Raw genomic sequence first — 26660 nt, forward strand, 5'->3', positions numbered from 1 at the left:
CGCTGCGTGAACATCAGAAGACCCCATAGTTATCCATACAACGTGGCACGTACAGTCAGGTTTGGAAATGGTTGTTGGAGCTCAGAAAGACGTGGCTCGTTGGTCTAGGGGTATGATTCTCGCTTAGGGTGCGAGAGGTCCCGGGTTCAAATCCCGGACGAGCCCTGTGTATGTTTTTATTTATATATTTATATTATATCATGATGATATATAATGGAAATACAGTTCTCCAGAGGTTTACACAAACTGCAAACTCGTCAAAGCACACAAACAGGCTAAATACAAATGTGAATGATCTCTGTTCTTTCACACATGATGCTGCAAGAGTATAAAACCACACTATATAATGTTACATAGATGTGTAGCATGCTACAGTCTATGCTTTATGCACTTAATCATTTAGGTTTTATTTCAGCCACAATTAATGTACTTTATATCACAAAAAAATCAAATGCTCTTGTCGTTCAAGTCATTGTCATGCAGTTAAATGCTGCTATAATAAGCATGTTTATTTACTATCAAGACCATTTACCAGTGTTTTGCATATTCTTTAAAACATTTATTTTTGTCTGGTTTTAATAACTTTGTCAGATTTATTTATGCAATTGTTATTCATGTATTTTTTTTCCACACATAAGGTTTGAAGCCAACATGTAACTTTATTGCACTTTCATTCAATTGATATGAACAATTTAGTGTCTTTAATTATACTCAGACTATACCTGTTTGTCTAGAAATAAGTAACTGATCAACTCTCAAGACTCTGGTGAGCAGAATAATATAATCATGAAAACATTTCAAACAAAGCTTTTCATACCAAACAGCTTGAGCATCATTATAACATTTAAAATAATATTAAAATCATAGTCATAAATGGAAAACAAACAAACAAAACAACAACAAAACATTAATACGAGCACTAGGGTATCTTTTCGTTTCATTTTTTTGTCTTGGTCTAGGTCTTGATAGTAAAAACAAAAAACAAAAAACAAAAAAAATCCAAAATATAGATAGATATCAGTAGGTGACGTCACGGTGCGTTCCACCGGGCCGCCGCCATGCTGGGTACCGAACACTGAGTTAACCTCTATTCAGATCAGTGCAGCCACATCCTCTCTGACCAGAAGACTGCTGCCTGATGTAGTTTGGATATGGATATTTCTCATTTTGATGGCCTTGCCTTGAAAGCACACACCTCCAGCACCTTTCTGCTGAGACGAGCTTTGACAGCGCGGTGCGCCGCTCTCTCTCCCGTTAAAAGTGAATCTCGCTCACCCAGTGGACCTCTCTCTCTCCTCGTCTCTCTCTCTCTCTCTCTCTGGTCTCCCATCAGGTAAAAGCTGCCGTTTATTCCTCAGATGAAGCTCATGTTGAGGCTCTCCGGTACAGTTATCCATCACTGCTGTTGAATTAGCCGCTAATCAAAAGCTGTCGCCACTCTGTTTTATCTATCTGGTTTCTCTTTTCTGTGCTGCGCTGATCAGAGCGGCGTCCCTAGCAACGGTGTATTTTACTTAGCAACGATCTGTTAAACAGGAATAACAGACTGTTAAATGCAAAATCAAGATGTAAATAAATATCAGAAATATCAATAAATTATCGGAATACGATATTCAATAGAGCCATGTAATAAAAAAAGCTTTATCCACTATTTTTGTGAGATTTGATGTCACAGCCCATAGACTGCCTTTGGAAGTCGGTACCCAAGATGGCGCTGTGACCGGCTGCGAACGCTGTGTGACGTCACGTGATATCTATCTATAGGTTCAAAGCAGTCTTTCTTCTTTCTTCTCAGTATTTCTTTTTTTAATTCAATAAAATCAGTAGAGATAAAATGACATTCTGACACAGAACAAATAAATCCCTTAAAAACAATTTAAAAAAATTCTCACTTTTGCAAAGTTATTCTTCATATTTTCCAATAATTTATCAAAGGAACTGCTGTATCTGGTTCGAAAAACTCTATTTCCCATCGGCCCTTGCGCCACTTCCGCTCCTGCGCACACGCGCCCGGCTTCTCCACTGAGCGTCAGTGCCATGACAACAGGACGATGGCTGCGAGCTGCAAGAGGCTGAGAAATGTGATTTTGTTGTGAACGAGGAGGAAACAAATCGTCGAATCGTTAACGTAAAGGTAAGAAAATAAAAACCTGAATGTGTTTTAATCACCAGCGGAGCAGCGGTGAAAAAAACAACCACACTGTTTTTCCTTTTCCTGTCTGTTTTTTTCTTTAGCTGGTGTACCAGGTAACTTCGAGAGCTAGGAGCTAATTAGCCGGCTAAGCTAAAGTTAATTCAGTGGGATTGGAGTTAGCACGAAGCTAATTTACCTGAGCGGAGACACCTGGGTCTGTAACGGGCTGAAAACAGCTTTTTATAGCGTGTTTATGATTCATTAGTGTCTCGTTGTCAGAGAGGAGTGGTTCACCACAACACACACATACACAGCTCTCCTGGGTGAACACACACACACACACACACACACTGAACCCACAGGTGTGTGTGTCTGTTCCTGTTACCTGTACTGTAACACCACAAAGTTCAACAGCAGCGAAATGAACTCGTTTATTGTATCTGTCCTCGTCCGGATTGTAGCCTGTATTTTACACTGACAACATGCAGAGTTATACACTTATTTATAAAGCTAATACAAAAAAGAAAGATAGATTTATCCTGACATGATTTACTCCAGTTTTGAATGTGAAGGACATATACCAGATATAATGTTACCGAATTTAGCTACAAGGTGTGGGAATAGCCAGATGCTCCGTGATATCTTATTATTGTCATTTCAACACAATATTATCTGGTTAATTATAGTAATCCAGTAACAATAGCCTGTGACCTGCCATGGGACTGCAGATGCAAATTAGCTTTTAGCTAACTCTGGTACAATTTATGTCTATAGTATTGCACCTAGCCCCTTAACAAATAAAATATATAAATTAATTGATAAATTAATGACCAAATAAACACATTGTGATGGCCATTTTGAATAGAAAACTTTGTCATCATCTGTTTTATTAGTAATAAAAATGACATTTGCATGGGAAGTCAAGGTAGACCTACCCTTTTATATGCAAGATCATGACAATCTGGATGATGTGTTTACAATACTGGTCTCTGGTGCAACAGGTTAGTAGGCTATAGTGAGGTTTCCAGATTTCTGAAACCAGGATATGATGTTTTGTTTTCTAAATGACAATATTTTAATAGCCCTACAAACAGACAGCAAGGATCCACTCCTAGTGTTCAGGAAATTCATTCATGCTATCAGTGGCAACATTAAATTAGAGCTCTGTTCCTCCCGCTGACTGACATAGATAGATAGATAGATAGATAGATAGATAGATAGATAGATAGATAGATAGATAGAATGTGTCTTGTCCTACTTCATTGTTGCTCTTTTTAAAGGTTGCCCTTTACAATCAGGCAGAGGGACTGGCGATGAAAACGAGCTTTTTTTAGATAACTCGGGTGCATTTACATTTGTTTTTTACAATGTTTTATTAATGTACATTGTCCCTTGTCAAATAAATTAAACTGAAAATAAACTGAGATAGATAGATAGATAGATAGATAGATAGATAGATAGATAGATAGATAGATAGATAGATAGATAGATAGATAGATCCCAAAGGAAATTGATAAAATACAAAGAGAAAATATATGATAAAATATATTCTACAGTCTAAAACAATAAAAAAATATACTCTACTAGTGCAATATGAATTATATTCACAGCTAATTAGCTAAAAATGTTGGTTGCAAACTTGAATGTGATGAATATACGTCTTTGTTTTTTAAAATTTGAATTCATTAGTTTAAAACTATAATAAACTTAATAAAACACTGCATTATTGTGATGTGCATTGATAGCAGTAGGTGTAATATTCCTTTAACACTGCACTCACTGTACAGGAGAGCAGGGATTAACTGCCCGTTCCACCTGCTCAGCACTTAGAGAGTAGAAAAGCTGCTTGCCCCCCTCCCACGCCCCTCCACCCCCCCGCCCCTCCTCACTACCACTCAATCCTGGGACCATGTGACCTGCCGTCCGAGGCCTGTGATTGGCTGTCGCGGTCGGCCAGTGTGTGTGGTGCTGTGGAGTGGAGCGTGGGCCAGTTTCTTCCATTGTTACAGTGCGGGTTTATGACCTCACTGCTTAACTGGAGCTCACACTGTGCACCAGAAGTTAATACCTCCTCATAGGAGTGTGCCAAAACATCGATTCACATAAGAATCGCAATTCTCATTTAGGCTAATATGATTCAGAATCGATATAAAATGTCCCAAAATTGATTTAGAATTTAAAAGGCAGCATGTTTAACCGCACTATTCTTTTTAATAAAGAGGCACTTTTAATTTTGTTATATGTGATATTGGTTTTATGCAACAGTTTCAACAATTCCATCTAAGCGTGGATAAATGTTTAAAACTCAATAAAAGTGAAAAAGACACTTCAGTCATTTTGTCTTGCAAGGCAGACTGGAGTAGATCATGAGGATCCTTTGCACACCGACAGACTGAAGCAGAAATCATTATGAATCAAATCGTTTGGAATCGAAAATCGATTTTGAATCGAATCGTAGCCCCAAAAATCAGAATCGAATCTAATCGTGAGATAGTCAAAGATTTCCACCCCTACCTCCTCACTTTAATTCCCCTTTTGAAGCCGGAATACTTTTCTTTTCTGTCTGTATTTGTTCATCTGTCACTTGATCAGTGGTTCTTCTTTATTTATAAAAAATGTGTAGACAATAATACAGCTCAGGAAAAAACACTAAGAGACCACTCAGACACCCTGAGGAAGACTTTTGTGCCGAAACGCGTGGGCTGTAACCCACTTTGATTATGTTTTTATCTTTTCTATATGAAATGGCCATTTTTGAATAAAGGCTTTTTACACATTTAAAGGAGAGTGCCGTGGATTTTCCTTTTATTGACGTCTATATTCCCACCAAAGAGCAGCTTAGTCACATTATTAGTCTGTCTGACAAGCACACCTCACTTTATGTAATGAGGCACTGATCAGGTGATGATATATCTTATAGATATAGGTTATAAAAAGCCACTGCTGCTATTAAAAAAAGTGCCGTTATTCCTCCAATGTTGATTTCTGAACTCTTCCTAAGTGAAAAAATGAGTGTTGTGTTGTTTAAAAATCAATATGAACTTGTTTTCTTTTGCCTTTTGCATCTTTTTACCAGTTGTAATTTTCTGCCAATAAATGCTCTAAATGACAATATTTTTAGATAAAATGTTGTCAGTGGTTTATAGAATAAAACAAATATGTTCATTTTACTCAGACACATAGCTATAAATAGTAAAACCAGACAAACTGATCATTTTGAAGTGATCTCTAACCCCGTGCTGTTCTTCTTCTTGTTGTGTTTCCCTCTGCGGCCACTTAGAGGCAGCATGTCTCTGTTCAAAGCCCGCGACTGGTGGTCGGCAGCTCTCGGCGAGGGGGAGGAATTCGACCAGGGATGCCTGTGTGTCGGAGATGTGGACAACAGTGGAAGTGGACATGGTCAGTGTGTAGTTAATGTGTGTGTGTGTGGGCTGTAACATAACCATGCTGATGTTTTAGATGTTGTAATGTGGATGCAAATACAAAAAAACTACACAGACATAACATTTGGAGTAAATCCCAATCAACAAATCATTTTATTTTCATTTTATTTCATTTCTTTAAACGAAGCACCGTGCTAAAGACATTTTTTATTTTTTAAATAAAGCACAAATAAATCAAAGCACTTTCCTTGTCCAGGCGGCTGTAACAGTGAACAAGCAGCTGACAGTTTTGTAGCAGGGGATTTCCAGCCCCATGTTCCTACAGTCAGTGTGTTGCTGCTGCTGCTGCTGCTGCTGAATGCACTTATTGTAACTTAAGTTGGTTTGGATAAATGTGTCTGTTAAATCAGCGAAATGTGATGAAATGTAACGCTCCTCCTTCAGACTGAGGAACGTCAGTGTCTCAGGAACATCCAAGGGAAAGAAAATAAATGTGTCCAATGCTTTTTCTTTTTTTCTTTAGTCTTTAAAGTATATATATCCCGTTGTTGCTGCTTTTTAAGATCTTGTTTTATGCAGTTTTTAAACAGTGCTTTAAAGCTTACTTTTATAGGATGGCCTACTCTTAACTATTTTCTCATTTTATTTAATTATTTAGACATTTTTTCTGCCTTACAAGAGCACGTCTATCTTTTTTATTCATTTATAACTACAGATTAATAGTTAATAGATAGATAGATAGATAGATAGATAGATAGATAGATAGATAGATAGATAGATAGATAGATAGATAGATAGATGGATAGAACTTTATTCATCACAAAGGAAATTCTTCTGCCAGGATGCTCCAAAGGGAAATGTGCAAGAAAGATAAATAGGAAGGACAAAGAGGAAATATATGATAAAATATATCCTACAATGTCTAAAACCAATTAGATTATATGTTACAAGTGCAAAGGGAGCAACCTAGACATACTGTAGGTTAATTACTGTGCTACATAATTCATAATTTGAGTGCAATACATAATTTAAAAATGATATAATACTAATGCAAAAGGGCCAAAACATAATTTAAACATTTAAAATTATTATTTATGTATTAAATATCCAATAGGATCTGAACTCTGTGTTGTGTCTTGTATTGTTGTACTTATGTTTTCTCTGTTATTATTATGACCGTGCAGACAAAGTGGTGGTGGGCAGCTACATGGGGATGCTGCGGATCTTCTCCCCACACGGCAACAAGTCCAGCGAGGCGGGCGTGGCCGACGCCCAGCTGCTGGAGGTGCAGCTTCAGAACGCCATCATCCAGGTGGAAGTGGGCAAGTTTGTCTCGTAAGTCCGAGTCGACCATGATCATTGATGCTGATGGTCTTAATGCTTAATCCTTCGTTGGCTGCCTTCCTTCCTTCCTCCTCTCTCTGTGTGAGTGCTTAGCAGGTCAGATTGGCATTAGCCCTAATGTCGTCTGCCAGGGAGCAACGTTTTAAATCACTCTCTTCTCACGGATGCAAATCTCTGGCTCATTTTCTCGGGATCAGAAAGAGATTACAACCCCCGAAAAAACTGAGGGAAACAAAGTCGATCAGCAAATCAGATCTTGTTCTATTCGAGGCTTGCAATATTATGCACCAAACTTCACTTTACACCTCTGTTAATATTGTCGTTATTTTAGTCTTTAAATGCCCTTTACAAGTTCCCAGAGCGTTCAGAGTCGTCTACAATAGTGTTTCTCAACCAGGGGTGCTCAGACCCCTAGTGCTTAAAATGATCAAATATGATTTTATTGAGCATTTTAGTGAACAATCTCCATTTATTCCTTAATTGGGCTTTTATTCTGAAATATTGAACAGGGGGGTAGTGTAAAACTCAATGTTGTGCAATGTTCAGTGTACAGCAACTTTTAAAAAATAAACTTTTCCACTTACATTTGTTGAAATTTGTTCTTTTTTTTCTTCTTTTTTTTCTTTACCTTCAAGAGAGCGTACATGAATCAGCTGTTTGTTACACACATCTGAAAAACACAGCATTGAAATCACATATTTGCCTTCAGAGCTGTTAATAAATATTAGATGATGCAATTAAAAAGGGACAGGGGTTGCTAAAAAAAACACGCAGAGGGTCCAGTTCCCCAAACAGGTTGAGAACCACCGGTCGACAAATTCTCTGTTTGTGCAATTTACAATCACATAAAATAGAGACAAAGAGTCACTTAACTGCTTTTTTGTATGGGATCCATTCATGGCTTTTCACAGCAGCACTCATGTTTGTAGAATGGGTTTGTAAGAGCCATAATTTATGGACAAATGAAAATGAAGTTAAACAGTTTCTAATGTTTTTGAATTTCATAGTTTGTATTTTTAGTTTATGTATTATATGTTTGGAATGCTCCTTTAATTTGAATATTTAAAGGGATAGTTCACCCAAAATTCAAATTGCACTCATTATCTACTCCCCCTCATGTGGACTAAGGGCTGGGAGAAGTTTCAGAGTCCTCCGTTCTCTGAGTTACAGGGGGTCTCGGCGTAGCAGTGCATGTCCATATAACGGTTGCAAATGGATACCAACTGTCTTCGTAACAAAAAGACACACCAAAAAACATCCCAATACCTCCATGCTGCTCGTATGTAATGTCCGTCTTGTATTGGAGCCCCGAAATGCGAAATTGTTCCGAAAAAAATTGAATAAGTCTATATTTCAAGCTTGTTTGTAGCGGAAGCTCCTCTTCCTGGTCCGTCCAAATCACGCGCGATTCGCTACTGACGAACAATTTCACATTTCGGGGCTTCAATACAAGACGGACATTACATACGAGCAGCATGGAGGTATTTGGATGTTTTTTGGTGTGTCTTATTGTTACGAAGAAAAGTAGTATCCATTTGCAACCGTTATATGGACATGCACTGCTACGCCGAGACCCCCTGTAACTCAGAGAAGCCACGGATAAGTGAGTAAATAATGAGTGCAATTTGAATTTTGAGTGAACTATCCCTTTAAATAAGCGAGACAGCGCAAGTGTTCAGTTGAATTTTCTTCTAGTAAACTTTTCTATCTTTTTAAATAGCTGTGAGGTTTTTACGACAGTGTTGTAAAATAGGGGGCGCTCTGTGGAGAGAGAAAAAAGCGACCAAAACAGCTAAATAGCGGACTGATAGTTCCCCTTTAAATTACTAGTTATCAATCTGCACATATCCACTCCAGATGTTCGGTTTGGGGTTATCAGAGTCGTGTTAGAAATGATCCGTTGCAGCGTAAATAGGTGAAGAGGTCGTTGCTGGAGAGGACGAGGAGCCTCTGATCCAGAATCACTGGTCTGCCTCAGGAATCAAACCTCTGATCTCTAGATTACAGGGCTCTCTGCATTGGCCAATGCTCCATGTGTGTGTGCAGGAATTAATCACAGGTCTCTGCTAAACTCAATGTCATGACCTTGTGTGAATTATAAGCATTCATAATATAGCTTATAATATAGCTCCTACTTTAAACTGCCGGGCAGAAACACCCATTCATAACTCATCACACTGCTTTTTTTCATTCATAGAAAAAAAAAAGAGAAAAGCAAACAACCCCTGCTGTGACTCCGAACCACCACGTTCACATTAACACGACTCGCCCCATGCAGAAGTTCCTCTTCTCTTCCTCCACAAGATTTATCAGCGGCCCAGTTGAGCTCATACTGTCAGGTTAACCGCCACCGAGCTGCTCGCATAGCTGTCGGGGAAAAAAACAGTGCGCTGCATTAAATTGGATGTGAAGATCTGGGAGCTGCTGACCTCGTCGCAGCCGAGGTCAAGAGAAATGTGTGGAACGTCGCTTGTTGTTTTGCTTGCTTGAGTTGTTTGGAAGTGGGGAAAGAAGCGAGAGGCGAGCGAGGAACGATGTGGTGATGATGAAGATGATGCTTGTTATTTCATATCCATCATGACTTAGATTGTGTTCAGCTCAGCAGGAGGAAGAGGAGGAACTCACTGAACCCTGAGACTTGCATCCTGAAACTTGTGCTACTTGACAGGGTTCCCATGCGTCCTGGAAAACCGGGAAAACCTGGGAAATAGTTTTTACTTATAACACATGGAAAAAAAGGAAAAAAAAAAGTCAAATGTCCTGGAAAAGCTTTCTTTTCCAAAGAAGTGCAAAGTGGGAAAACTAAGAGACTTTGAGTTGATGAGTGTTTGCAAGTTTGGACTGTGAGCATTAATACAGGACTTAGTTTAAAAGTTTGTGAACATTTTAGAAGTTGAATGAATGAAGTCTGTAGCTGAAGGTATGCTGAAGTAGTTGAGGTTCAAAGACGCAGAAGATTTGAAGATAATTCATTTCCTATGGGACAAAAAAGTCAGAAAAAGTTAAATATTATAGTATCAAGTAGTATGAAAGAGAAAAGTAATAGCATAAATGTCCTTAAATCAGACGTCTGAGGGTGAGAGAGGAATAAACATAGAAACAATCAGGTACAACTGTGGATAAGAACACTTCTCAAAAGCATGAATGGGACGGGAGATGTGTTAGTGTAACATGTCTGTCAGACTGTAGCGGCTGAAAATGTCTAGGAAAATTATTTTGTGAAAAGAGTGGGAACCCTGCTTGTGCCGTTTTTCTGGTATTTAAAGGGGACATATTATGGAAATATCACTTTCTGAAGCCTCTTTAACATATATCTGGGTGTTTGTCTTGTGTCTATGTGAAAATTGACAAAAAAATCTGTAATTTTCAGGCTCCCGAGGCTGAAATCCATGTGTTTTTATGAGCTGTTCCCTCGGATGTCATTAGTTTTTTGAACCTGCATAATATAATACCACCCCTACCGAATTGATGGATTGATTTCTTCGTTGCAAACAAATGCGCACGGAGGAGAGGAGGGTTAGCAACAGAGAGGAGGAGAGAGGGGAGAGTTCTCCTTTAATGTCAAAGTATAGCAACAGGGTGTAAGCACATTGTTTCTCACCAGTTTTGTTTTCCTTGCTCTTGTTCTTGTTGTGTCACTGGCTTCCCTAGAGAGATTGAATGATGATTATGTCTTTAATTAAAGGATGTTAAGTTATTGTTTCTAGCAATTTAATTTAATTTAAAAACTGCTGGATCGATGTGAAACCAACCACAACACTAATTACGTTCCACTTAAGTTAAATAGTTTTTGTGGAAAATTGTAAAAAAAAACAAAAAAAAAAAAACACCATCCAGCCTCTTAAAGGACAATTCTGGGCAAATTCAAATCGGTGCTGTATTTTCCTAACATTTTAGGTCTAAAAGAAGGAATCAGAAGATTTTCAGTTTAATTGCTCCTGTTTTGCGGTAGTTGTGTCCGTCCCCGCATCGCCACGGCAGCAATGAATGGGAGTGGATGCAAGTTCCGCTGCTTAGGCTGTTTCCATCCCTCAAAGCTGCATTTTTTTTCCACAGACAGCGTCAGATGGCGACTCAAACATTCACCCAGAAGTTTATTTACTTCAAGCAAGTCAAGAGTTGATATTCCTGTGTTTATGACACAAAGGGTAGCTCCGACTGCACCTGAACACACCGAGCGTCAACTTCGGTCTCGCGCGAGACTCCGCGAGACTTTGAATTAGATCTAGTTTTACAAACATGTCGGCTTGCTTGAAGTAAATAAACTTCTCGGTGCATGTTTGAGTCGCCATCTGACGCTGTCTGTGGAAAAAAAATTGCGGCTTAGCCTAAGCAGTGGAACTCTCATCCGCTCCCATTCATCGCTGCCGGGACGATGCAGGGACAGACACAGCTACCGCAAAACAGGAGCAATTAAACTGATTAGTTTTAGACCTAAAATGTTAGGAAAATACAGCCCCGAGTTGAATTTGCCCGGAATTGTCCTTTAACTTTTAAATCACACAGTAACTCAGACCGAACCCTTATCAATGAGCTACACACCTACAGTAATTGACCCCCCGATTTCCTGCAGCTATTGATCTTGACACACTTGTACCTCCCATTCGACGCACTGTGGCTGCATGAGGAACCTCCCGGAAAAGCGAAGTTTCTGGGAAAAGCTGCTGCTGCTGCTGCTGCTGCTGCTGCTGCTGCTGCTGCTGCTGCTGCTGCTGCTGCTGCGGCGGCGGTTTGCCTCGAAGGCTTCCCATATCATCACGCCGGGAGCCCGGTCCAAGTAAATCAGTCTGTTTGGACGACGTCGTGTTTGGTTACCTGCGGTTTTTTCATTTTTTTCGAGCACAGCATTCATTCTTCAGAGGGTGGTGGTGGTGGTTGGTGGACGTCTTGGACGCCGGCCCTCGGCCCTCGGCCCTCGACGGGAGAGAAGCACGTTGTAAATATTGTCGGGGGCAGAGCGAGGTGGGCAGCTGCTGAAAGGTTTTGTTTCAGCACCGACTTGAGTGGTTTTTGAGAGAGAAAGAGAGAAAAAAGAGAGAGTGAGAGGAGCTGTGGGATCCAGTTTTCTCCTCCCTTGTTGTTCTTCTCTCAACAAACATTACAACAGCGGTTGAGAGTTAGCGAGACGGCATCTGCTGCTCTGCGTCCAGAGAGCCGACAGATACCTTCCTCCTTCCTTCTCTGTGGGTTTGTGGTTAAAGGGAAATGAGTGAAAGTCTGGGATCAGCAGCATCGTCTCAACCTCCGTCAGACAAAACCCGGTGTTGAAACAGAAACAGTCCAGCAGCTGCTACAGTACGCCGGTGATTTCACAACAACAGTCAAGTGTGAGTGAAACTCAGAGAGACAGGAGGAGTTGAACCACAGGTCTGCTGCGTCCCTGGGAACAGCTCAAACATCATAAACACTATACTGTAATGCAGCTGTAACACACACACTCTGTCTCTGTTTGTCCCTCAGGTGTTCAGACCTCCTTCACCTGGCCGTCCTTCACCCCAGGAAACTGTCCGTCTACTCTGTGTCAGGTAACAACTCACCTGCACACCAGAGACTTCACACAACTTTTCACTGTTTTCATCAGTCGTGTTCAGTCAAAAAACACCTTTCTCTGTTTCTCTCTATTTACCACAATAAAGACATTAACTAAGTCTAAATGCAAACTATATTTAGGCCTGGCAATTAAAAGGACAACGAGGAGTTTTGGAAAAGTGAAGTGTTTTCACACTACATTTATGAGCCTCCGCATTGTGAAATTCTTTGACCGGCGCAAGACAGACCCATGTTTTCATTCATCAAGAATTAAAGTCAGAGGTTTGAAGACGATCACATACCGTCATAGTTCCAACCATAAACGGCGATTCGGCGGCGTTATTCTCATGACCTGCCGCGAAACCAAAAGTAAGGAAACACTGGTCGGCTCGACCAGCATTTCCGCCACCACTAATAATAACAAAATAACGATAACAAAACTATATATTTATCGAAAATGGGCCCATTAACAAGTGGTAACGTAGATTCATCCACATTAATATGAGACTTTTTTATTGTCGCAGAATTTTTCGTTCTGCCGATGGAGAAACTCCTCGTTGTCCCTTTTAATGATAATGATAATAATAATATAGATTTCATTTTAAAAAGCGCCTTTCAAGCCACTCAAGGACACTTGAGCATCAAATAAAACCATCAATAAACAACGTCCAGACATCCAAATACAAGAAAAATACAATAAACAACATTCAAAACATCAGCTACATATAAAATGTACATTCAAAGAAAACAACAATGAGTAAAAGCTGATGTGATAGGTTGGAGTTAGGGGTGGTGGAGTGGGTAAGCGATTTTAAACAGGTGGGTTTTGAGTCTTGTTTTGAAAACAGAGAGAGAGTCGGTGTTATGGATGTCAGGTGGGAAGGAGGTTTCAGATTAAGGATTATGACATAATCACCTTGGTTTCCATTCATCTGTATTAAAACAGCTGGATGAAACTCACAGAAATGTCATATTTCCATCACTGTTTCCATGTGGTTTTTCCACCGTTTGAGGTTTGACTGATTCTCTTTTAATGACATCTTTGATTACTTTTTACTGACACATGAGTGGAGCCACAAACTGTTGATCTCGAGGAGCTTAACTTCTAATGTTCGATGAGCATCTATTAACATTAGCATCATGGATTTAGTAGCAAACCAATAAATAGCTCTTCTTCTTCTTCTTCTTCTTCTTCTTCTTCTTCTTCTTCTTCTTCTTCTTCTTCTTCTTCTTCTTCTTCTTCTTCTTCTTCTTCTTCTTCTTCATGTATGTGTATTATTAAACTATGTTCAGGCTTATACTATAATAGTGGCATAAAATGATCAGAAAAAGGTGAAGTATCCCTTTAATCGCACTTTAACAACATTTTTTGCAACTTCATAGTAGGGCTGCAACTAACGATTATTTTCATTATCGATTAATCTGTCAGTTATTTAAACGATTAATCGATTAGTTGTTTGGTCAATAAAATGTTAAGAAATGTTGGAAAATGTCAATCGGTGTTTCCCAAACCACAATGATCTCCTCAAATGTCTTTTTTTTGTCCACAAACCAAAAAGATATTCAGTTTAATGTTAAATATTTCTGGTTTCTTTGTTCCTTTTATGACAAAAAAAGAAGCTGAAATCATCTTATTAATCATTTTTCTTAAAAAACTACTCAAACCGATTATTCAATTAAAAAACCCTAACCCTATCAAAATAGTTGACGATTCATTTTAATAATCGATTTTTGTTCGATTATTCGATTAATTGTTGCAGCTCTACTTCATAGTGACACATGTCCTGGTTTATGGCTGTTTAACACTAGTTTAACAACAGGGGTGACCAAAGGCCAATTTATTTACTTCATGTGTCAAATATTGTGTTGGTCATAATACAGAACAGGTTGTGGCTCGTGTCTGTTGATTAAAGAAGTTGAAATATTTCCATGTTTGTCTATTCTGGGTCACATTAGAAGTCCTCACATTTCAGGCCAAAGGTGAAGTGTTGGTGTTTTTACTGTTCTCCAATGTAAAAATGGGTCACGTTTGACCCTTAACATTATTCAAGGCTTAAAGCCATCTGCCTGTTGGTTGCCAGTCAATTAAATAAATAATATGTTCCATAAACATTTTTAATTTCGCTCCCCAATTTCTTTTTGTGCCCCCAAATAGTTCACTTTAGTGTGCTTCTTGGGAAAAATGTTATCACAGAGCCCTCCTCGCTACTGCAAATGCTCAATAAAATGCTCCTGCGACACTTCATTGTGCTTTATTGAATGTATTTTCAACTACAAACAAGCCTAACACACAACTTACGTATATATTGCAATCAATTTTTAATTTTGTGACTCCGCATTTCTTTTGTATGTTTTTTATTTGTCATGATAGGTCTTAAATTTCATCCATAATGGTCTTAAAAAGGTCTTTAAAAGTCTTAAATTTGAGCTGGTGAAACCTGCAGAGACCCTGTAAATAGCTTCACTGACGTATTCACAATACACTAGAAAATAGTGTCCATGTAAGCATGTTCATAGTCAAAAACATAACTTGTGTTGTGTGTGTGTGTGTGTGTCTCTAGGCACGGCGGGCAACGTGGAGCACGGCGACCAGTACCAGTTGAAGCTGGTCTACGAACACAACCTGAAGAGAACGGCCTGTAACATGACTTACGGCACCTTTGGCGGAGTCACAGGTATGTCTGGCGTTTCACATTTTGCTTTATTTGGCTTTCGCTCGTTACGTGATCCGTTTACAGCCTCGTCCACCAGTTTCCAGGTGTAAAACATCAGCCGCTCCGTCGTCTACACAGGATTAAAAACTCCTCTGTGGCGTTGTCTTACAAAAGCAACACGGTGGGGAGGAGGAGGAGGAGGAGGAGGAGGACGGGCGTTACAGAATCGATCGTGACGGATTTTAAAACCGCAGGACTGTGTAGTCGCACATGTGGTTATCAGAGGAAAAGTACACTTCATTCCTCTGGGGACAGTAGCTGCTGGAAGAAGGTGTGTGTGTGTGTATGTAGTGTTAGGTGTGTATGTTAGTGAGGACCAGATTTAAAGTGCAACAGCTGGATTGGTGTGGGGTCCTCACAAGTATTAGTAATAATATAATAACAACTTTTATTTGTGTAGCGCTTTTCATACATTGCCTTGTGACTCAAAGTGCTTTATATTTAGAGATTCATCTCAATTTATTATAAATCAAGAAGCTTTGGTATAAAAATGTATTTTCAGTTCCTCTATGATTAGGCCTGGGACGATAATAAATTTTGCTGGACGATATATTGTCCCATAAATTATTGACGATAAACGATATTATTGACACATTTTTTTGAGAACAAATTAACCACTAATATAATAATAGTATTTCATAATAATGCAAGTAGACCCTTTTAAATGCGATAAACTTTTATTTCTCTTGAGTATTTCTTTTTAACCATTGTAATTGGAATGACAAGAACTTATAGCTACTATCCTAAATAAATAAAATAAACATAATAAACAGTGCAGTGCAGCTCTTCTGTCCAATAACGTTACACACCTGCAGCTCCACTTTTCATTCAAACAAACTAATATGACTTCCACAGATGTAAGATTTCATCAATGAGACTAGCATTTCTCTCCTAAAAAGTATTAAACCAGCCGGCGGTAAACCTCTAAAAACCTGCTGATGAGTTTTCTTAGTCGTTTTCTCCCCCAATGACGGAGGTTGACCGGCCCGTGAGCTGCTGCAGATGGCTGCAGACTGGGGGAAGCCTCGCTCCTCCTGCTCGCTGCTAACACATTAGCTCCAAAAACGTCGGAGGAAATCTCCCAACAGGCGATGTGGATAAACTGACCACAGACTGGGATCTAAACTGTGACTTTCTGGCATGAAAAAATATTAAAACTTTAAAAAGTGACGTGTTAACAGCGCGGCAGCGAGAATTACAGTAAAATAGCTTTCAGCTGCTTAGCTTTATTTTTTTTAATTTTTTTTAGCTTTATTACAGCTAGCGCTGCCGGTTGCTGCCAAATGCATTCTGGGAAACAAAGATCCTGGATGACTGAAAAGAGGGTTCACTCCGTTCATTCTGCAAAACAAACGGCCCAGGTGCTGAGACCGATGCACAGAGTGAAGCCTCTTGTCATCCAGCCTGGTTGGAGGCCAGAGACCAGGAAAACAAATACGTGCGCATGCACATGGCGATTTATCGAGGCCGGAAAAATGACCGAGTTCATTTTCATTTATCGTGCGATTAATTGATTTATTGATTATCGTCCCAGGCCTATCTATGATCCTTTTTGTCCTTCCTGTACAGAAAGGACTGTAGGTAAAAATGTGTTAATGAGTTCATTTTTTAGGATCTCCATTTAGCCATTACTTTATATGATACATCCAATGGCTCTTTATAGTAAAAACTAAAACCACACTACAATTATACAACACAATAATTGAAGGGATAGTTAAACATTTTGCCACATTGCCATAATCTCTATAGTCATAGCAGTAGGTTCGTTACCTTTAATTGTCGGTGCATGTTGTTTTGAGATCGGCGGGGCAGAGACGTCAGCTGCTCAGTGAACACAAACTCATGAAATACACAATCCAACAACTCCAAAATGCTCTGGTGGACAAGTTGTGACCTGCACATTCACCACGCTATGAGATAATAACATATAATTGTGTAACATTACGACACATGAAGCAAATACTTGCGTTTTTGAAATTACTCCGCCCAGCAGCCGTGCCTCGAATGTAGTTCCGGCTGCATTTGCCTCTAAAACAACTCTCTTGTAACTCGTAACACTCTCGTTGTGTTATTATCTCATAGCGTGGTGAATGTGCAGGTCATAACTTGTCCACCAGAGCGTTTTGGAGTTGTTGGATTGTGTATTTGATGAGTTTGATGAGGGAAAAGTGAAACTGAGCAGCTCGCGTCTCTGCCCCGCCGATCTCAAAACAACATGCACCGATAAATTAAAGGTAACGAACCTACTGCTATGACTATAGGGATTATGGTTGCCAAAATGTTGAACTAGCCCTTTAAGCTTATGGAAAAACAAAGCAGAACAAGAACAGCTGGACATTCAGTGGAGAAAATGTGTGAGAGACTCAAAGTGTTGAAGGTTAAAGATCAGACGAAGGTGTAGGCGGAGTGAGAGTGTTATTAGATGAGTGAAGGTCCTCACAAGTATAGAGGAACAAGTGTGTGTGTGTGTGTGAGAAAGAGTGTGTGAGAGAGTGAGTGAACATCTGTGTATGTGTCCTGGCAGATGTGGTAATTGGCTTCACTGGACAAATACATGAAGAAACTATAAAAGTCTGTAAGAGGAGCGAAGAAGGATGGAAACAGAGAGAGAGAGAGAGGGAGAGAGAGAGGTCATGTAGCTGCTCTGTTGGAAACCAAGTAGGGGAAAGCCCTCGAATAGTCGACATCCAAGAAAAACATGCACGACGCACACACACAGACACACACACACACTCTCTTTCTCTCTTTCTCACACACACACAGAGCAACAGACATGCTCACACGGGGAACCCCCTTTTAACCAGAGAATATGGCGTTTCCAAATAAAGGCTGTATTGTCAAGGTGTGTGTGTCCCCGTGTATGTATGTGTGTGTGTCTGTGTGTGTGTGTGTATTGCCAAGTTGTGGCCTGGCAGAGATGGACCCTTCATTCACTGCATGTTTACAGACTCAGTGTGTGTGTGTGTGTGTGAGATTGATAGGAAGAACAGTGTGTATAGGCTCATTAAAGCTGCTGCTGCTGCTGCACGTGGACGCTGTGTTCACCGCGCCGAACCTGAACGCAGCATCGCCGTCGTGTTTCCACATACGTGTTTTTGGATCTGTCACGGGAGCTCTCACACACACTCACACTGTCCAACAAACACACACACACACACACTTGAAGTCTTTGTCCAGTGACGCATACGCACACACACTCTTTACATTCTTGAGGTTTGCGTGGATGCGTTTCGTCCACATTTGACATGAACGTTATACAAACACGACAGCAGCAGAGGCACACATGTAGCGTTGCATGTTACAACCACATATAAACATAAACACACACACACACATACATACACACACACACACAGTGCCGTGCTCTCTCCTCCTGTCGCCTCTAGATGGCAGCGCAGGCTCTGTCTATAACCCTATTCACCGTCAACATGAACGTATGGGATCATGTGTTGTAGCAGGGAAAGTCCCGTTTCTACAACAGGGTCTCCTCTCATCAGCAGCAGAGTCAGGGGTCGGCTGCAACACACACTTCAGCTTCTCTCTCTTATGTTTTATGTTCTTACGTCTCTATGTAATTGAGGTGTATGAAATGTGGGAATGTATGTTAATGTATGTAAGTTGCACTTCTCAAGGCCGCTCTGTACGAAATGGTGAAAACAATTTTCCAAATAAACTTATCTATCTATCTATCTATCTATCTATCTATCTATCTATCTATCTATCTATCTATCTATCTATCTATCTATCTATCTATCTATCTATCTATCTATCTATCTATCTATCTATCTATCTATCTATCTATCTATCTATCTATGGATCTGATGGATCTGAATCTCGTGGAGGAGATTCAGTTTATTGCTCCAGGACACTTCAGTTTGTAACCACAGAGCTCAGAAATGCTGCACAAACTAAAGCAACAATTTCAACTCTAATTGTAGCTTTTAACACCATTGAATCAAGAATGACTAAGATCAGGCCGGTCACTGTATAACATAACATTTTAGGTAACGATTAATTGTCGTACAAATAATTGGGATTAAGAATTTAATTGTCTTTTTTTCCTAATCATTTTATGCCACTATTTCAGTATAAGGATTTATTAGCACGTGTGACGTTTCGAGCAAAACGCTCTTTTTCAAACTGCTGTGTTACAATACAGACAGAAAACTGCTCTTTAAATATAGGTGATAGGAGTCACCTATATTTGCTAATAAATCCTTGTCTAAGGGAGCTTCTTTTGGTGTGTGTGATCCTGCACCCATCCCAAGTTTCACTATTATAATATAAGCCTGAACATAGTTTAATAAGACACACACAAGAAGAAGGAGAAGGAGAAAAGGAAGAAGAGATATTTATTGGTTTTGCTACTAAATCCATGAGGCCATAATGTCAATAGATGCTCATCTAATATCAGAAATTAAGCTCCTTGACATAAACAGTTTGTGGCTCCACTCATGTGTCATTAAACCATAAATGAAACAAGAAGAAGGTGCCATGAGATGATGTCATTAAAAGTGGACCAGTCAAACCTCAAACGGTTGAAAACGACATTTCTGTTTGTTTCATCCAGCTGTTGTTTCATACAGATGAATGAAAACCACTTGAACGATTATGCAAAAATAATTACAGTCAGACAAAAATGTTGCAATTATTGTGACAGATCTAACTGAGATAAAGGAAAAAAAAAAGAAAAGGCAGCATCGGACCAACAAGGTAACAGACCAACACAGCTTTGATGAGACAGAGAATTAACCAAATTTTAAACAAACACTCACAAAAAAGACGATGGTATTTGACAGTGAACATGGTTTTATATATATTTATTTCTTCTACATACAGTAGTGTGCAACAGTTTTAGTTTTAGGCCCTTTAGATGTTTAGATTGTCCTCCAATACATCATGAAGGACCATATCTGAGACGCCTCTGATCGGTCCCACATTTACTCTGCAGCGAGACAAAGACCTAAAAGTTACAGCCAGCGTCAAAAACGACTGTTTTAATTGACAGAGCAGAGAGGGAAACATCCAAACAGCTGGAAACAGAAACTTAACAGTAAATACTAAAGAAAGAAAGCAGAAGAACTGAACTTATCCAACATAAAGACGAGCATACAACAGCAGCAGCAGCAGCAGCAGCCATCTTTATTCATTCATTCATTCATTCATTCATTCATGCCACATGTTTGTATTTGTTCTCATTGAGTCGTGGAGCTGCTCCTTCCTCCTCCTCCTCCTCCTCGTTACTGTTTCACACAGTTTACATGAAAATGAGCTGATCTCACGGTTCAGTGGCTGGAACACACACACAGACACACACACACACACACACACACACACACACACACACACACACACACTGGTACATAATGATTTGCAGACGTACGTTCGTTCGTTCATGTACAGATACAGAAATAAGTGTGTGTCCGCAGTCAGAGAAGCACACAGGGAGTTTTCACTGTGGCTGAGATGGTCACGGCCCCGAGGCCAGACCAGCGTGTGTGTGTGTCTATGTGTGTGTGTGTTTCGTCAGCAGAAAGTGTGTGACAGCAGCTCTCTCTCTGCTCTCTCTTTTCTGCTGCGAGTGTGTGTTTGGATTTAGCGTGTGTGGGAGTGTTTTTGCAAGTCGTGTCTGCTCTTACACGTGAATATGCATGCGTGTGTGTGTGTGTGTGTGTGTGTGTGTGTGTGTGTGTGTGTGTGTGTGTGTGTGTGTCTATAATAGCAGCCATTTAGCCGTGCTGCAGCGCTGTAATAGCAGCTCTATACTAATACTGCTCTAATAGCCGGGCTGCCTTCGGGTTTGGGTCACATTCAGGCCACACACACCCACACACACACACTTATAGATATGCACACACACACACACACACACACACACACACATACATATGGACACGTGTGCAATTCATACACTCATGCACAAAAAATATTGGCGCACACACACACACACAGAGTGCAGTGTGTGTCCAGCAGCGTCTGTGCTGTGTTGGCTGCAGTGTGTGGTATTAATGAGGCTAACACAGGCCTGTTTCCTCCGCTGTGCAAGCTATGGATGCAAGCTGTGCAAGCTATTTTTAGAACGGCGGAGCAGAGCCGCAAGCTGCTCAGAGCTACGCTATACGGAGGCTAATGGGAAGTGCGTACAACTTTTCCAGTATAACTGGTCTTTACTTTGATACGACAATATGAGAGACAGGAAATCAGGAGCGAGATTCAAGATTCAAGCCGGATTCAAACCTGGTGCTGCCATGTTAACGATTTATATTTTAAAGGTGTACAGAAATGGCCGTTTGTCCTGTTTGTCGCGCCGAGTTGTCACGAGCTGCAACACGAGTTTACCCGAGTGAGGAAAACGAATTTGATTGGTCGTTATCGAGCGGGCGGGATATTCAAAGCTTGGAGCGAGCCCGAGCTCCGTGTGTGTGTGCGTGTCTCAGACGTTTGAATGACGGATGACGGATCCAATATCAGTGGCTGGTGAATCGTGTACAGGCTGACGTATAATCCGTGCGCCTGCATTATCCAACGCGAAAAAAAAATACACACTTTCATCCCGGATTTACTCAAAAATAGAATTTTGCACAAAGTTTGGCCTACAACGTCTGAAAGATGAGTTATCACATTAATTTTATGACCCAAAGTGGGCTCAAATTCAATTTTCTTTTCTGTACACCTTTAATAGTTTCTTGGGTTTGTTTACTGTGCGTTCACACCAAAAGCTTCAGAAGTGCGTCACCGCACTTCCAAAGCGTCACCAGACAAAACTATAGGCTAATTAGCTATGACGCGGTTCGGTGGCAACCTGTCAGAATAGAGATGTCCTTTGGCTGCCTTTTTTTTCTTTTTTTTGTATTTCGGCTCCCCAATGACCAGCGCGATCGTCAGTCACGTGACGAGCGACCAAAGCGGCTGAAAATATTTGCCGTTTTGGGAGCTGTCTTGTCTGAAACGCACCCTTTGAGTGTTTTTGACACTTTGGAAGCTTTTGGTGTGAACGCACAGAATGAGAAGAATCAGAACCAGGGAACAAGAAGAAGGAGAAACAAAGAGCAGGATGATGATGTGGACGTTACATTTGGCCTCAGTGTGTGAATGTAAATCCGTCTCTGTGCTGACGAACACATTCACATGCTGCTGCCTCATTATATCACACACACACACACACACACACACACACACACACACACACACACACACACACCTGCAGGTCTGCGGCGTGAGAGACCTTGTCCTTCACTGTGTTAACGGCCACCCTGAACTGCACTCATCACACACACACACACACACACACACACACACACACACGTGTTTACACAGGATAGGTGTGTAGGAGTGTGCGGCTTTTCTTCCTAAATCCTTGGTGATAGATGCTGAGTGTGAGTCTGAGTGTTTCTGTGTGTGTGTGTGTGTGTGTTGCGCTGTAGGTGGCTGTCTCCCTGACCTCTAGTTGATGGCAGTGAGAGTTTTAATAGCGCGTTGAGGCCTAATTATAGTTCTCTGGTCACACAGCCCCACTGCTTTATGGCCGCGTGTGTGTGTGTGTGTGTGTGTGTGTGTGTGTGTGTGTGTGTGTGTGTGTGTGTGTGTGTGTGTGTGTATCAGGCCTCTCTCCTGTAACAAACACACACAGTCTGTCGCACACTTTCATACCCAGAGCCAGGTGTATGAGTGTGTGTGTGTGTGTGTGTGTGTGTGTGGAGGTGTTAATGTAGATATCAGATTCAGCCCGAGCAGAGAAACACACCTCGCTGCTGCTCAACACGACATCACGGCTGAAATGAAACAGAAGCAACGAGAGTCGTTCTGGATCAACGCTGCTTCAAAACCTCACAGGTTTCAAACTAAAACTAAACTAAAACTCTGCCTCTTCCACTTTATTACACATTTTGTCAAAATAAAAATGTTCCTGTGTTTACTCGTTGCTGAATTATCCCTCGGTAAAAGAAAAAAAACAACTCCAAGTGTGTTTGTTTGTTTGTTTGTTTGTTGAGCCATTTCTAACCTGGTTGGAAAGTGAAAGTGTGTTTATTTGGTTTTAAAAATTAATTCTCAAACTGTTTTATTATTTATTATGTTTTTTAAAATCTATTTTTCAATCACTCAGTAATAACAAACAGTGGAACACTTAATTGAATCCAAGAACACATGCTTAAAGGGATAGTTCAACATTTTGGCAAATTATCCCATTGCCATAATCCCTATAGTCATAGCAGTAGGTTCGTTACCTTTAATTGTCGGTGCAAGCTATTTTTAGAACGGCGGAGCAGAGCCGAAAACAACTCTGTCTGGTAACGTTGTGTTATTATCTCATAGCGTGGTGAATGTGCAGGTCACAACTTGCCCACCAGAGCGTTGTGGAGTTGTTGGATTGTGTATTTGATGAGTTTGATGAGGGAAACCAAGAAATCCCATGAGCCTCCGTAGCGTAGCTCTGAGCAGCTCACGACTCTGCTCTCCTTTTCTAAAAATAGCTTGCACCGACAATTAAAGGTAACAAACCTACTGCTATGACTATAGGGATTATGGCAATGGGCCAATTTGCCAAAATGTTGAACTATCCCTTCACAGTTTGACTTAGGATCCAAAGAAACTCAACTTACGGTTTTATCATCAACTTTTTCAATTATTTAAATAATTAGTGATCAATATTGTTGTTTATATTATATAAGTATTTACAGTTATTTCAGATGTAAAACTTACAGAAATCCACTTTCTATCTTGAGGGAAATTGAAAATGTCCATATGATGTGTTTTTTTCCCACCAGGTCACCACTCCCTGTGCATCCAGTCCATGGACGGGATGCTGATGTTCTTCGAGCAGGACAGCTACTCCTTCGGCCGGTTCCTCCCCGGCTTCCTGCTGCCCGGTCCTCTGATGTACAACAGCAGGACGGACAGTTTCCTCACCGTGTCCTCGGCCCGTCAGCTGGAGAGCTACAAGTAGGTCTCGTCCTCCTCACACCACAGTGCCGTTGTTAACAGCTGATCATGCCGTATCTATGTCCCAGTACGTTGTCCTCTGATCTTCCTTCATGAGACCACACTGCGTAACTGGCTCATCCTGTAAGTCCTGTGGAACTTTTTGCAATGAAATATGACTAAAGGCACAAGTGGAAGTCTGCAGGTGTGTTAAAAAAAAAAAAAAAGATTAAAAAAAACTGACAGTAATTGTTATTGTTAGCAGTTAGCGGTTAGTTTGCGAACATGTTTGTCCTTGGTGGCCACCGTCACTTTGCCGACTGGAGGGGTGAGCGAGCGAGCGCTGGATGTCACGGTTTAGCCCTGATACTACATACCGAGACTTTAACACATAGAAAATGATATGATGGGTTGAAAAAAAGCTCACATGATTAAATAATTATAACAATTATAAGGTTTAAGTTGCAAATTTTTGAGAAAGAAACTTGAATATTTTGACATAAAGTCACAAATTTGGAAGAAAACAACTAAAATATTTGATAGTCTAAACGTATAACTCATGTGGTGTAGCTGTAGCTGTAGCCAACCTCACAGAGTGTAATGTTGGACCATATCTGAGTTTCCTTCTTGTAGTTTTGCGACTTTAAACTTTTTTTTTTTTAACCTACTTACCATGTGTCAAACACATTCAATCAAATACAGGTGAATAAATGAACCTGTGTTGATTCAACACAATCTGAGCTCTGTGTAAACAACATTGTGTTGATCCATCAGACACAACTATAGGACAACCAGGTCATGTGATGATGATATAAAGAGGACAGAAGGATATAAAGTGACTGTCCTGAAGTGTCCAGGTTCGACAGATGTTCCCCAGATGTTGACTGTGGCTGCACATGGGGGAAAAAGAAAAAGAAAAAAGACTTTGCTCAGTAAAGTTTTGCTGTGTGGACGATTTTGAGCGTAATAATAAGTAGTGAAAACATTTTCTGCCGCCTCACCCTCCTGGTGGCTGCACATCACTTTGCAAGTGCAGAATCACCTGTTGATGGTTAGCGAGCGGCGCTAACGGCATCTGCTCTCGCTCCCATGATGACGGAGCAGAGCACACACACACACACGGACACACACATGCTTATACACGCACACACAGTGAATGGAAAACGCCTCACTTTAATTTAAGCACACGCACGCTTCACGTTTCCCAGGGAGCTCCTCTGGTACGAGTCCTACACTCTCCCAGCTGTTTGTTATCTCCTCCACCTGTATCAAGAGATTCTCCAGACCAGATATCACCGTGGAAACGCTGACTTCAGCCCCCTGGACACACACAAACACCCACACCCACACACCCAAACACAGACACACACACACTCTGCAGTAAATTAGACGCAGCTCGGAGCAGGAGGAGGAGGAGGAGGAGGAGGAGGAGGAGGACACACCGAGCACCTTTACATGCGCAGCCAGCGAGCGGCTCTCCCATCGCTAAGAGCAACAAGCCAGTGGTTTCCATGACAGTGTGAAGTGTTAACTGCTGTGGAAAACAACACTGAGCACAATACATGATGATGTCCAGGTCACATCTGTAACATCTGGACGGACCGAACCGGACCGGACTGTAACCTTCATGTTCACTCTGTTAGTGTGTGTGTAATACCACTTCATCTAAACAACTAATTAGGATAAAATACTGATTAATTGATGGATTAACCTCAACCTAATCAACTCAAATCTTAAATAAATGATAAAACTTTATTAATTAATCAAACTAGTTTCACTGTTTATGATCTAAATTCCTTTTAGATATATTTAAACCCAATAAATCATACTTTTATTGTTATCTCAGAAATGTTTTATCTGAAACAAAAAGTCAGTTTATCAGTTATTTAAAAAAAACGGTAAATAAAATAAATACATTTGACTCATTAGCATAAATTTAGTTATTTGCAAAGAAAAAATTGCAAATATTTCCCTGTATCTCTTTAAATAACTCAACAGTTTAGATTCTGCACCAATAGATGAGTGATTTAAAGGCCACATTGTGACATTTTTATAGATCCAGTGATCAATAAACCATGAAATCTATCCGGACCGGACCGGACTGTAACCTTCATGTTCACTCTGTACAACACAATACAATACTGTACTGTGTGTTAATGTGTGTGTAATACAACTTCATCCAAACAACTTATTAGGATAAAATACTGATCAATTGATAGATTTACCTAAACCTAATCAACTGAAATCTTAAATACATTATAAAACTTTATTAATTTATCAAACAAAAACAGTGACTAGTTTCACTTTTGATGATCTAAATTCCTTTTAAATATTAAGCCCAATGAATCATACTTTTATTATCATTTCAGAAATGTTTTATCTGAAACAATAAGTCTGTTTAAAGAAACAGTAATAAAATTAGACTGTATTTGCAAAGAAGAAATGGCAAATATTTCTCTGTATCTCTTTAAATAACTCAACAGTTTAGATCCTGCGCCAACAGACGGGACAATTCAAGTGATTAATAGACCACGTTGTGACACTTTTATAGATCCAGTGATCAATAAACCATGAATTTCTATCTATAAATTAATTAATAATGGCAATAATTGTTGGCTACAAAGATAATAGGAATCT

General features: G+C 40.2%; 1 protein-coding gene across 1 annotated transcript in view; it reads left to right on the plus strand.

Annotated features, from left to right (window-relative positions):
- Positions 1–5421: 5421 nt before the first annotated feature.
- Positions 5422–26660, plus strand: part of bbs9 (Bardet-Biedl syndrome 9) — a gene marked incomplete at both ends in the record, with an annotated part of 251222 nt that continues 229983 nt past the window's right edge. The window contains 5 exons of the mRNA XM_083990340.1: positions 5422–5533; positions 6702–6852; positions 12322–12386; positions 14952–15065; positions 23870–24044. Coding sequence (XP_083846466.1) covers positions 5422–5533; positions 6702–6852; positions 12322–12386; positions 14952–15065; positions 23870–24044 — 617 coding nt within the window. The remainder of the gene's footprint in view (positions 5534–6701; positions 6853–12321; positions 12387–14951; positions 15066–23869; positions 24045–26660) is intronic.

Source organism: Trachurus trachurus (genome assembly GCF_905171665.1).
Source record: "Trachurus trachurus genome assembly, chromosome: 16".
Classification (NCBI taxonomy): Eukaryota; Metazoa; Chordata; class Actinopteri; order Carangiformes; family Carangidae; genus Trachurus; species Trachurus trachurus.